This window comes from Numenius arquata, chromosome 9 (genome assembly GCF_964106895.1).
Source record: "Numenius arquata chromosome 9, bNumArq3.hap1.1, whole genome shotgun sequence".
In the NCBI taxonomy this organism is placed as follows: domain Eukaryota; kingdom Metazoa; phylum Chordata; class Aves; order Charadriiformes; family Scolopacidae; genus Numenius; species Numenius arquata.
The window spans coordinates 51,271,598-51,285,447 of record NC_133584.1 but is presented as its reverse complement, the minus strand read 5'-3'; the positions used below and the strand labels follow the sequence as shown (position 1 = coordinate 51,285,447).

Below are 13,850 nucleotides of genomic sequence, written 5' to 3'. Positions count from 1 at the left end.
GTTTAACTTCTTACATGGTAGCTCTGGTGGGAATGGTATTGTATTATGAAAACTGAAGATACTCTGCTGAATGGAGGGAAAGTAGGTAGTATAGCCTGAAATGACCTACTGAGTAATAGCTGATTAATCCAAATAGCTGATTAATCCAAAATGCTTAAAACATGCAAAATGAGCTCATTTAATGCCATTTTCAGTTGTTGAGCAAAGCAAGGTATAGTGCTTTCTTTTTAACAGTGAAGTTAAAATAGTGAAGTTTCTAATAGTGAAGTTTCATAAAATACTCTAAATAGTAAGAACACAGTCCTTCTGATTTGATTTAAAAGAAAAATGTTAAAATATTTTTTTTAATTAATTTAGAAGCAGTGTGTGAAAGTAGCAGACTGTTCTAAAGATTTACAGCAGTGTGTATTGTCTTCAGTGAATCCATGAAGCAAACAACCCGTTCCCCTCAACTCCTTGGAATTAAATTAAGAATAGTATTGCAGCTGGTACACAAAATACTAAACCCCATGAATTTAACATGGTGCTGATGCTTTTTGCAGGATATAGCTTACATGTTTGTAAGAGTGGGGATGTGTGAACAAGCCGTGTCAGCCTTTCTGAAATGCAGTCGGCCAAAGGAGGCGGTAGATACCTGTGTACATCTCAACCAGGTAAAACAGCAGTAGAGAATCTGCTTTACCGATACCAATTTAGCGGTGAGATTTCTATACTAATGCCCAGTTAAATACAAGTCCTTGTTAAGTCTCTGAGGATTTGTCATGATTTCTGGAAAATTCATACTTCAGTGCTTAAGCAGTTATCTGAAATGAGGATTAGACCACTGGAGGGACAAAGCTATATGCAGCAGTGCCACTTCTGTGTGTGTGTGTGTGTGTGTGTGTGTGTGGTAAGTGTGCTCAGCACACAGACACTTGTGACCTTTGTAGAGCCAGGCTGTGCTGCCTCCTGATGGGATGGGAGGAATTCTGGAGAGCTTCTGGCTGCTCATTTTCCACATTCCCCTCCTTCCTTGTACAGATGCAACCTATTTGTGGCTGCGTTAGGATGTAGCTGGAACAGAACTGGTCTGAAAAATGGACTGTATGTTTACAGCTAGAGCTGTTCCCCAGTATGACTCACCTGTTCACACAATAAGACAGAAACTGAGGATGGCCATAAGAAACTTGATGTATGGGAATGGCAGGATTGGCTAGTGCTGTCTTTATGTGAACAATTTCCTAATTTATGGATCTGAAGGGCTATTAGGTATGAGATTCAGCTGAGTTTCTCGGTCCTGCCAAGCTTTTGATCTGGGGCAAATGCAGTAGTTGAACTGTTGAAGATCAGGAAAATTCAGAGACAAAAGGAGGTGTATAGAAGGCTATGTAAAGTGTTAGTCTTTGTGCTTTCAGCTTATGCGCTGAAGTCCTCTTTTGGACATGGTTTTGAGAGTCTGGGTTTTAGAAATATCAGAAGTGTTGAAATCCACATGTCCAGTTATGAGCAGCAATGAAATGATTCTTGCAAAACTCTTACCAAAGCAGAAGCAACTGCTTTGTATGTGGTTTTGGACAGAGGTCCAGCATTTGTTCCACAGGCCTGAGGATCACATGTTTGGCAATGATGTTAGCATTTGTATTCTCTTGCTTTTTACTTTAATTTTATAGTAGCCTGGTTCTAAATGGTGCTAAAGTACTGCACACAAATGTTGCAGACTATTTGTGGATAACCAGCTTGTTCTGAGAATGTATTTGAAAAAATGAGGTTGATAATTGTCTGCTTTCATTTCTAGTGGAATAAAGCTGTGGAGCTGGCTAAAGATCACAATATGAAAGAGATTGGGTCCTTGTTAGCCAGATATGCAAGTCATTTACTGGAAAAGAATAAAATCCTTGATGCTATAGAACTGTATCGTAAAGCCAATTACTTCTTTGAAGCTGCTAAGCTCATGTTCAAGGTATTGCAAGTTTTATTTTTATGTCAAATAACGGGGGTTTTGGACTATCTCTTATTAATTCCATGCTACTTTTATTTTTTTGGGGTTATTTTAGTGCTAAAAATGTCCAGGCTATAAGCAGATGTCATTATAAAGGATATTGCAAAGACTAATCCAGCTCCTAAGTTCAGGTATCTCCATCTGAAATCGTTACCCTGAGCGTCCTCTGTAGCCAGTGGAGAGGAAACTTTCAGGACACGAGCCATCAGATTTAGTTTGAGACTTTCTCTCCAGAATGAGATGAACTGCACCTCAGAAAAGGCCCTGTTGCCCCATATTGCCTAGTAAAAGAGTACGGCAAACCAGCCTGGGTGTGACGTTCACGTTATTTCATGTGTTGTGTGGACTAGTTTTATCTCCTTTATTTTTAAAAATAGCAATGTCATTAACTAGAAGTTAGATTTTGGTATTTCTTCAGTTGGTACCTTCAATTAGAAACTGCTGTGGTGTGCTCTAAGATAAAGATGTTGCTTAGATTTTGTTTGGCTGCAGAGATTTCTGTACATAGCTTATAAAGTCTGTAGGAGTGATATGTAATTTTTACAGCAAATATTTATAGGACTATATATATATATGTTATTTTCAAAAGCCATTCTTCTTTTCTGGGAAAACCACCAGACCTTATTGAAAGCTATGTATTGCTTAAACTTCAGTGTTTAAAAATTGCTATTTTTTAGTTTATTTTTATTTTAAGTCAATAGACTTATAGATGGTTACACTGATTTATCCTTCCCGAGAATCTGGCTTTATATACTTGTTAGCTAAATAAATATAGAATAATGTGCATTCTTCACTTTGACATTTTCATTTATAGTTGTTTGCAGTCTAAATTATTACATTCAAATGCAGAATCACTTTTTGGCATGATTTCCTAGGTTTGTACAAGCATGCAATTGTCCAAGAAAATGAAGCAACTCTTCTAATATATTTGTTTAAAAAAATCTACATTAAATTCCTTGATTTTGTTTTTTAAGATTGCAGACGAAGAGGCGAAGAAAAGGACAAAGCCTTTGCGAGTTAAAAAGCTTTATGTACTATCAGCCTTACTTATAGAACAGTGCCATGAACAAATGCAAAATGCACAAAGGGGAAAAGTTAAAGGAAAAACTTCAGAGGTAGAGCGGTTTGGTTTTTCTTTTTTTCTTTTTTCTTTCTTTTTATTTCTGAATTCTGGTACATGCTACCTAGTTAGAATAAAGAAAGCTATCTTCATGTGAGGCTGTTATGTTAATAATGCTTTTTCCTGCTAAGAACAAAGCTTTCCTTAAAATAAATCTTCCAGGAAAACATATTGTTTAAAACATTATTTTAAAACATTTAGATCACATGTATTAATAGGTATTTTGCTTCCTGAGTTTAATATATTTTTCCTAATGTTTTCACTATAACAATGAAAATCATACTAAGAAACTCCAGACTTTTCTTTTTTTTTTTCCTGTGAGATTCTCATTTTCCTCATTTAGGAGTAAGTATCAATCCTAAAGAGAGATCTGTGCTTCGATTAGGTTATGTTGGCTATGATTTAGCAGTGCGATGGCTCCAGATATGGGGGAAGCAAATGGAAGAATTTATTTATTTTTTTTTCAGCTGATACTTTCATCTTCATATGTACAAATGAAATAGTTTAAACAAAGTTTTAAGAGATCTGGTGTTGAAATGCAATATTAATCCAAGCTATGAACCAGTTTGCAGATGTGCACAGAATTTATTTGTACACATGTATATGATATTTATCTTTGAAAATCTGCACCACATGTTCTGCCTATGCACTGTATAAAATACCTAACAATGTTCACTTTAGGTCCATGTATTTATATTTTCCCTGGTTAACACAGACAGTGGTATAATCACAGAGTACAGAAAAGTTCTTTTCGTACATTCCCATTTCCTGCTGTGTTTCTTTTGTATAAAAATTGCTTGTGATACTGCTTTGTTTTCAGACTGCTTCAGCTTTGGCTGGTTTGCTAGAAGATGATGTTCTTTCTTCAACTAATCGCTTCGCAGACAATGCTTGGCGAGGAGCTGAGGCTTACCATTTTTTCATACTTGCACAAAGACAGCTCTATAAAGGTTCCGTAGATGCAGCACTTAAAACAGGTAGGATTTCATTTTTAACTCTGTAAAGAAACTGTTCTAATTTTACAGACCTGCACAGCACATAATTTCACTTACAGTTGGCACGTTTTTTCTATTCTTGCTTGATCCATGGGTTTTAAAACAAAACCACATAATGAATTGAGTATGGCTGCAGTTAAGATACCTGGAAGATATTTTCTCAGAGACAATGCAACTTAACTTACCAAAAATTACCTGGTTAAATTGGACAATCTGTAGATGAGCTGTTGATTGTTTTGTTTCTTTATTTAGCATGCCTGAATTCCTATCAGACCTCCCTGAAGAGCTTCATAAAAAATTTGTGGGAGTTAGAGAAGCGAATAGTGCCCTATACTTTGTCCAAGTAATGAAGGTCCATTTCAAATACTTCTAAAATGTTTAAAAAAAAAAAGTCTCAAAAAGACACTTTGATTTCTCAGTCAGATCCCTTTATTATGCTTCACAGTCATGTCAATGAAAAGACATTGGTTCATTGTGTCCAACTTGTAAGATTAAATTTTGTCTACTAGTAGCAAATGTTTCATACAGATGCTTGCACTTCTCAGAAGACATGTAGTAATTTCCCTGGGTTTTTTTGTTTTTTGGTTTTTTCATTTCTTAGCTCTTCATTTGCGAGATTATGAAGACATTATCCCTGCAGTTGAAATCTATTCCCTTTTGGCACTCTGTGCATGTGCAAATAGAGCATTTGATATCTGTTCAAAAGCCTTTGTTAAATTAGAATCCCTGGAAACTCTTAAGCCAGAGCAGCGGCAACAGTATGAAGAGCTTGCTCTAGAGATATTCACGAGACATTGTCCCAAGTATAACAAAAAATCTGATCTGGATGACGTTCTCGAGAGGTGGGTTTATATTTATATGATACTGTAATAATACCACCATTTTTTTTTTTCCTGCTATTGTCTGTATTTTGGATTTTGGCAGGTTTTGTGTCACCAAGTTAATTAGGTGCTTTGCTGCTTAAACCATATACTGGGCAAGAGTGATGCAGGTGTTGTCCAGTTTGCAGAAAGGGTAATACAGTACTACTTTATTTGGGAGAATGGACCCTGACTGTATTCGAGGAACTGGGCATAAAGATACAACTTCCACCTCAATTAGAAATATGTGTGGACAGAACAGAGGAGTTTTAGGACCTTTGATAAGGTGTCACGTGCCATTAAAGTAACGTTACTGTTTGCATCACCGTTGTGGTGTGATGCAAATGTCAACTAGTGAATGTTTAATCATTATTAACCAGTAAGTATCTAGTGTTCTGTGTTACCTACATCTATGTGGTGTGAAGATGAATATGTCAAGTGAAAGAATTGGAATATGAAGGGCACGCTCAAGGGGTAAGTCCTTGGAGCGGCTGTACCCACAGTGGTGTCTTTGACATGTTTCCTGCTAACAGCATGGAATTTGCAAGTATGGAAATTGGTTGTGAATCAATTTTCTTTTTACTGAATAGGACTTAAACCTGTCTTCTTTGATTTTTACTACGCAGATGTAGTGAATCTCACCAGTGGCTTTCGTGTTGATGCTTCAGAGGAATAAATGTAATAGTGCAGGTGTCTAATTGGACCTTACCATTATACGGCCTTCACTGCTGCTTTTCACTTAATCTTTTGGATCTGCTGGTGCTGATTTGTTGACTGTGTGGCTGTTGGGGTGTGCATTCTCTTGTGTGAAGATTTACATACTTAATAACTTCTAATCAAGAAGTGTCACACATCTGAACAGAGAAGCTGCATTTTACAGATGAGCATCTCAAGTTTAGGAACTAGCTGTAGACACACAATTAAGTATTTATGCCATTTTGCAAATTTCTACAAAACAAGTCTTTGTTGCTATTTTAAAACCATGTTTTTATTCTTTCAGCTTTATTTACACTTTTTTTTTTTTTTTTTTTTAAATAGTGAAGACGGGAAGCTTCCTGTGTGTGTTGCAACAGGGGAACCTATCCTGGAGTATCGATTCTGGATGTGCAGCCTATGTAAGCACTGCATGAAAGCCAAAGAAGCCAGTAATTATAACTTCTGTCCTCTGTGCCACAGTGCAGCATAGGAGGGTAAAGGACTCTCTATCCTCTGCTATCTGTTACGTCTCCTAAAAATACTCTCTAAAATGTTACCCATGTACTATATTTTAAAATACAACTCGGGTACTGTATAGTAACAGTGCCACTGTTAGAGAAACATTTAAAAAAAACACCCCAAAACTCACTAGAGAAAACTTTACTGGTTCTATTTATGTTAATGGACTCAATTTTTTTTTTTCCACAAAGTTTTAAGGTAAAAGCATTATTTCCTAACTGTAAATTGAGCCTAGTTTCAAAACTAAGCAAATTGAATGTGGGTTCATCTTAATATGTTTTAGTCTGAGCAAGCTCCATTTTTTTTTTTTTTTTTTTTGTAATTCCATAGGAAATTATTGTCTCTTCTCAAAATTCACTATTTTTGGAAGGAAGGAATTCTCGAGTTGAAATAATGCCACAGTAGTTGTGATAATATTGTTGTACAGGCTTTTCTACTACCGTTTTACTGGAGGGAAGGTACCAGTTTAGGCAGACATCTGTGCCGTTTCCTTTTGCCGTGTGTATTTAAACCCAGCGTGGCAATAAAGGGCTTGCCAACCTTCAGCAGTCGGTGCTGCTTCTCTGCATCCAGGGCCATGAGCTTTGGCCACGTCTTCAGACCGTCCAGGAAACCTCCAGGAACCTTCAGACTGGCATCTGCTAACGAGCTACTTCGCTGAAGTAGCTCAGAACCAGCAGCTGCCATCTGCGGAGCAGCATGTGGATATTATCTACCTGGACTTTCAAAAAGCATTCGACACTGTTCCCCATAGAATTCTAGTGGAAAAACTAGCTGCACATGGCCTGGGCGAGCATACGGTCTGCTGGATCAAGCACTGGCTGTCTGGACGGTCCCAAAGAGCGGTGCTCAATGGAGTTAAATCCAGCTGGCGGCCAGTCACAAGTGGGTGTTCCTCAGGGCTCAGTGTTGGGACCATTTCTGTTTAACATCTTCATTGACGACCTTGATAATGACATAGAGTGTATCGTCTGTAAGTTCGCAGATGACACCAAGTTAAGCGGGAGTGTTGATCTGCATGAGGACAGGGAAGCTCTACAGAGAGACTTAGGTGGGATCGATGGGCCAACGTTAATGGTATGAGCTTCAACAAGACCAAGTGCAAGGTCCTGCACTTGGGCCACAACAACCCCATGCATCGGTACAGGCTTGGGGAAGTGTGGCTGGAAAGCTGCCTGGTGGAAAAGGACTTGGGGGTTCTAATTGACAAGCGGCTGAATATGAGCCGGCAGTGTGCCCAGGTGGCCAAGAAAGCCAACGGCATCCTGGCTTGTATTAGAAATAGCGTGACCAGCAGAAGTAGGGAGGTGATTGTGCCCCTGTACTCAGCCCTGGTGAGGCCACACCTCGAGTATTGTGTCCAGTTTTGGGCACCTCAATACAAGAGAGATATCCAGGTGCTGGAGCGAGTGCAGAGGAGGGCAACGAAGCTGGTGAAGGGCCTGGAAAACAAATCATATGAAGAGCAGTTGAAGGAGCTGGGACTGTTTAGTATGAGGAAGAGGAGGCTGAGGGGAGACCTCATCACTCTCTATAACTACTTGAAAGGACACTGTAGAGAGGTTGGTGCTGGTCTCTTCTCACAAACAAATAGCGATAGAACAAGAGGGAATGGCTTCAAGCTCCAACAGGGTAGGTTTAGACTGGACATTAGGAAGAAATTCTTCACAGTAAGAGTGATCAGTCACTGGAACAGGCTGCCCAGGGCGGTGGCTGAGTCACCATCCTTGGATGAGTTTAAGAGCCACTTAGATGTGGTGTTGGGGGATATGGTGTAGGGAAGAACTTTGTAGAGTAGGGTAGATGGTTGGACTTGATGATTCCAAGGGTCTCTTCCAACCTGGATGATTCTATGATTCTACTGCTGAAATTTCCATCACCGTTGTTAGACGCGGAGGTTTAAGGACGCTGTTTTAGCTCACTGTTGTGTTTCACGGCTGGACGTGGGCTCCTGCTCCGCGCCCAGAGCTCTCCCCAGGCCTGGCCGGTGCTGGGCAGCTGCCACCACCCCCCCCCCGATGTCTGCGTCCCTCACCCAGAGGCCTCTTCTGCGGCATCTTTCAGGGCAAGTAACGCCTCGTGCCCAGCCGAGGCCTGGTAAGAAGAGACACCATTTTGTAGGGAAAATATTAAATACTACTAAATACTCTTCTTTTTTTTCCCTCCTGGTATTTGAGCTCCTTTTTCCTTCGTAGAAGGTGGTGCTAGTGACGTCACATCCGGGCTATGCCAGTGATGTCACTCCGGGCGGTGCCAGTGGCGGCACTCCGCGCGCCACCGGCAAGACCCACGGGGGGGGGCGGGTACGAGGCGAAGCCCCTTGTCCCTCCCCTTCACGTGCCCGTGACGTAACGGCCCGCCCTGACGTCACTGCCGGCGCAGCCGCCGCCATGTCGGGGGAGGCGGCGGAGCTGCTGTCGGCGGCGCAGGCGCATCTGTCGGCGCGGCGGCTGTCGGCGGCGGAGGAGCTCTACAGCCGCTTCATCGACCGCGGCCCCGCCGCCGCCGGGTACGTGCCGGGGTGGGGGGGAGCGGGCTAACGGCCGCTCTTTCGCCCTAACGGCCGCTCTCTCTCTCTTCCCCCGCCCAGCGCCGGCCGCGACCTCGCCACGGCCCTCAACAACCGGGGCCAGATCAAGTACTTTCGGGTGGAGTTCGCCGCCGCCATGGAGGACTACACGGCCGCCATCCAATGCCAGCCCGGCTTCGAGGTGCCCTACTACAACCGGGGCCTGGTGCTCTACCGGCTGGGTACGGGCCGACCCGCGGGGCCCCCGCCGCGCCGTCGGTCACGCCAGCGCCGCCTGACCCGGGGCCTTTCCCCCGGGTGACCCGGGGCAGGGTGACCCAGGCGTGCTGCCTGCGAGCCAAGCGGCGGGCCTTGACCCCCCGCCGGCCCCAGCACGGCTGCCCGCCTGCCCCCTCAGCGCGGCCGCAGGTCAGGGAGCGCTCCCGGGGCTGACCGGCAGCCGAGAGCCTCGTTTTATCCCAGGATTCACCCGGAGCTGCAGAGTGACTCCCTCCCATTTACAAATGGAGGGACCTGCCTGGCTCCGGTGGGGAAAGTCGTTACGCACACAATAGGCAGAAATAAATGGTGCAGAGAGAGAGAGATTTTTCACAAGTGATCACAGGATGTTTCAGCTCCGAGTCTGCCCTGTGTATGCAGTTAGAGTCCCTTATTTGCAGATGTGCTGCTGTCTCATCTGAAGTGATGTTATTCAGGGAAAAATAGGGGGATGTTGCAGTTTCAGTTCAGGAAAAATTTGCATTAGGGGTAAAACTAGCTAATTCCAAACATTGCTATTAAACCTAAGGTAAAGCGTTTCTTAAGCAGGTGTAGCCATAGTGAGCGCAGACTCCTGCAGTGGGCTGTCGGTCACCCATCTGAGGAATTTGCTTCCCAAGTTTTGAATATGCCATAAGAAGATGACACCCCTGTTCCTTTTGTTGGCACTTGGCCATTGCAAAGTCAAAACCCAGAAGGGACTAGAGAGAGCAGTAGGAGAACAGAGCCAGACCAAGGGCATGGGCTGGGAAGCAGTCTACTTTCTAGTCTGTGTTCCAGGTTTAAGGCAGTGTGGCTGTTAGTTGCCTGAGTGTGGGCCTTTTGGCTCCTTCCCTTGGAATAAGCTGCCTGAATTGAGCCTTAAGCCCATTTTACGTTCAAAAATAGGCACTTGGGTTCTTGCTCTGAAGACCTTTGGTTCCCACTTGGGCCCCTGGAGAATCCAAATGTAGTGGGTCCAGTAAGTGCAGCTGCTACTTTTTGGTAGTGAAAGTATTAGAAGTCATTCTTCAGTTGTGGTTTGTGAGTTTGAGCAGTTACAGAAAAATAATTCTTTTTTTTTCTTTTTTTTTTTTCTTTCTTGGGACAGGATGCTTTGATGAGGCCATGAAAGATTTCAGGAAGGTACTAGAGTTAAACCCCCAGTTTGAAGATGCTGCATTGAGTCTAAAACAGGCTATTCTTGATAAAGAAGAAAAACAAAAGCGGGGTTATTGAAAATGCAGCTAGGGGTGTGAAAATGTTTTGCTAAGCACTTACGTGATTTGTGTCATTGATGGATGAAGCACAAGATCATTTACATCTGTTATGACCTACTGAAGAAACCTCATTCTTGGGTAAATAAGATAAAAATGGATTACGATTGCTAAATAAACCATTTTTGGATACTGTAAGTGTTGAGGAAAAGCATAATGTTAGATCTACGTGAGACACTCGTGCAGATTTTGTACAGAAGTACTTCATGAAGGGGTTGGAAGATCAGTAACAGCTAATGAAGTCTCATTCTCTTATTACAACTGTTTCTGTACGCTTTCACAGATTGTTTTAAACACTTTATGGGGAAGAAAAATCAAACTATATAAACCATTTAAAGACTTAAGATTGGACCTTGTGAGAAGTACAGTGATTTAATAGTGATAGTGTTTGTCCACATTTAAATGTAAATCAGTTTTAAGCTAAAAGTGCAATTGTTAATTATAAGGTACTACCCTTCAGATGCTGTGGTAACTGGTTTTTCACTTCAGAATGTTTCTGTATTAAGAAACAGTTAACAAAACCAGTGAGATCTTTTTAGGTAACACTGTCTGTACTTTGCAGGATGAACGTGATATAAGAATTCAGTCCTTCCTATATTCATTCACTCCTGGAGGTAGTTTTGCATTACGTAAGCAGGTAGGAACAGAATGTACCCATATTTTGTAATTCCATTGTAAAAGCATTGAACAGATGAATAATTGAGTGAATAAAAATGAACATGGATTTATTTTTTTTTTATCTCATGATTGTAAATTGCTTATGGTAGAGAATGTAGTTGGGCTGTTCACAGTAGGACTTGGGGCTTTCGGCTTTTGATTGAAAAGGTCAATTGCTTGAAAAATACAGCGTGAAATCTGATTGAGCTGGCTGTGAGTACCCAGGCAGCTTCGCTCCTCACGTGGTAGGAGGCACCACTGCTAAAACTGCAAATCATCAGTAAGAAAACAGCCTTGCATGTTCAGAGTAATACAAATTGTAATAAAACAAATACTCTTTGATTGCCCACATGAGCATTAGCAATTTTTTAAAAATATATTATGCTAATGACAGTTCTGCTTCTTGCGTTGAGTTTCTCCCTGGATGATCCTGGAACCTGCAGAAGAGGGCTTACTTTGGGGTAGGTCATGAGAACAGACTTGAGCCTCTCGACACCTTCCCCAGCGGCCGTACTGAGATCAGGGATCGCAACAGCCACCATCAGCAAATCTGGAGCAGGGGGCTGAGAAAATGCTGCAGTTACCTCTCGTGCTTCATGAGACGTGGCAGCAGCAGTTTTGAAGTTACATAAATTTGATACCGGAGTGTAATCACTTACAGCTTGGAAAGCAGGCTGTGATGTAATAACAATGACCATTTTTTTTCGAAAGTTTGATTTTTGGGTTTTTCTGAATATATTTAGCACATGCTTTGCTTCCATTTTTATATCTTAGCGCTCTGTCTCCAAAACAACATTTAAGGATAATTTAAGGACTTGGCGTGTTTCATACCACCTCAGTCTCAAAAACAGAAATCCTACCACCTCTTGGCTGACGGTGAGAAGGTGAACTAGAGCTAAGCCTGTTCCTGACTTACCATGTCAAGAAAATTAAAAAGACAGTATGAACAGTTGAATATAGAATCATAGAATGGTTTGGGTTGGAAGGGACCTTAAAGCCCACTCAGTGCCACCCCCTGCCCTGGGCAGGGACACCTCCCACTAGACCAGGTCGCTCAAAGCCCCATCCAGCCTGGCCTTGACCACCTCCAGGGATGGGGCATCCACAGCTTCTCTGGGCAACCTGTTCCAGTGTCTCACCATCCTCGCAGTAAAGAATTTCTTCTTGATATCTAGGCTAAATCTCTCCTCTTTCAGTTTAAAACCGCTACCCCTTGTCCTATTGCTACACTCCCTGATGAAGAGTCCCTCCCCATCTCTCCTCTAGGCCCCCTTTAGATATTGGAAGGCTGCAGTAGGGTGTCCCTGGAGCCTTCTCTTCTCCAGGCTGAACAACCCCAACTCTTTCAGCCTGTCTTCATAGGATAGGTGTGCCAGCCCTCTCAACATTTTCATGGCCCTCCACTAGATCCATTCCAACAGGTCCATTTCCTTCCTGTGTTGAGGACTCCAGAGCTGGACACAGTATTGCAGGTGGGGTCTCACCAGAGCAGAGTAGAGGGGCAGAATCACCTCCCTTGGCCTACTGGCCATGCTTCTTTTGATGCAGCCCAGGATGTGGTTGGCTTTCTGGGCTGTGAGCGGCACATTGCCGGCTCATGTCGAACTTCTCATCAAGCGACACCCCCAAGTCCTTCTTCTTAGGGCTACTCTCAATCCATTCTCTATCCAATCTGTATTTGAGTTTGGGATTGCCATGACCCACGTGCGGGATCTTGCACTTGGCCGCCTTGAACTTCATGAGGTTTGTACGTGCCCACCTCTCAAGGTGCCGCTGGATGGCATCCCTTCCCTCCAGCGTGTCGGCCACACAGCTTGGTGTCATCATCAAACTTGCTGAGGGTGCACTCAATCCCACTGTCCGTGTCGCCGACAAAGATGTTAAACAGCACTGGTCCCAGTACCCACCCCTGAGGACCACCACTTGTCACTGACTGCCACTTGGACACTGAGCTGTTGACCGCAAGTCTTTTGAGTGTGATCATCCAGCCCATTTCTTATCCACTGAGTTACCCATCTGTCAAATCCGCATCTCTAATTTAGAGACCAGGATGTCATGTGGGAGAGTGTCAAATGCTTTGCACAAGTCCAGGTAGATGATGTCATTTGCTCTCCCCTTATCAACCAATGCTGTAACCCCGTCATAGAAGGCCACCAAATTTGTCAGGCATGATTTACCTTTAGTGAAGCCATGATGGCTGTCACCCATCACCTTCTTATTTTCCATGTGCCTTAGCAGATCCAGGAGGATCTGCTCCATGATGTTGCTGGGCACAGAGGTGAGACTGACTGGCCTGTAGTTCCCCAGGTCTTCCTTTTTTCCCTTTTTAAAAATGAGGGTTATGTTTCCCTTTTTCCAGTCAGTGGGAACTTCACTGGACTGCCACGACTTCTCAAATATGATGGATGGTGGCTTCGCAACTTCATCCACTAGGTCCCTCAGGACCCATGGATAGATTTCACCAGGTCCCATGGACTTGTGTACCTTCAGGTTCCTTACATGGTTTTGTACTTGATCTTCTCCTACAGTGGGTGGTTCCTTGTTCTCCCAGTCCCTGTCTTTGCCTTCTGTGACTTGGGCAATGTGGTTAGACCCTTGGTGGTGAAGACCAAGGCAAAAAAGTCACTGAGGACCTCAGCCTTCTCCAAGTCCCGGGGGAGCAGAAACATGACCTACGATGTTTTACTTCGAGAGGAGTGATTACAGATGTGGTTGTGCACAGAACATTGTTTAAATGACAGAATACAGATAAAAATCAGAAGATTAACAGCAAATAAATGTTTTAGAAAACAAAGATGCGAGTAATAATATCCCTCCCACTTCCCAGCTTGTGTTGTTTTGTGAGTGTTGCTCAATTACTGCTAATGCATTCCTTGTTGGCACAGAAATATCTCACTGGACTGGGAGCAATTTTGTCACAGATTCTCCACAGCATTTCCTTCTCTCTCCAGTAGAAAGATGAACTGTGATGGTGCATTTCG

The 13,850-nt window shown here is 43.0% G+C and overlaps 2 protein-coding genes across 3 annotated transcripts in view; both read left to right on the top strand.

The window, feature by feature from the left end:
- The window catches only part of WDR35 (WD repeat domain 35), a 42,224-nt gene extending 35,512 nt beyond the window's left edge, over positions 1–6,712 (top strand). For both annotated transcript variants that reach the window (XM_074153185.1, XM_074153184.1), the window contains 6 exons: positions 543–653; positions 1,775–1,939; positions 2,953–3,093; positions 3,919–4,075; positions 4,695–4,935; positions 5,992–6,712. In XM_074153185.1, coding sequence (XP_074009286.1) covers positions 543–653; positions 1,775–1,939; positions 2,953–3,093; positions 3,919–4,075; positions 4,695–4,935; positions 5,992–6,139 — 963 coding nt within the window. In that variant the 3' untranslated portion in view covers positions 6,140–6,712. The remainder of the gene's footprint in view (positions 1–542; positions 654–1,774; positions 1,940–2,952; positions 3,094–3,918; positions 4,076–4,694; positions 4,936–5,991) is intronic.
- A 1,696-nt stretch (positions 6,713–8,408) lies between these two features.
- Positions 8,409–11,263, top strand: TTC32 (tetratricopeptide repeat domain 32). Its single transcript, XM_074153343.1, has 3 exons — positions 8,409–8,677; positions 8,759–8,919; positions 10,047–11,263. The coding sequence occupies exons 1-3, from the start codon at positions 8,559–8,561 to the stop codon at positions 10,172–10,174; spliced, it is 408 nt and encodes a 135-aa protein (XP_074009444.1). The 5' UTR covers positions 8,409–8,558; the 3' UTR covers positions 10,175–11,263.
- Positions 11,264–13,850: the final 2,587 nt, after the last annotated feature.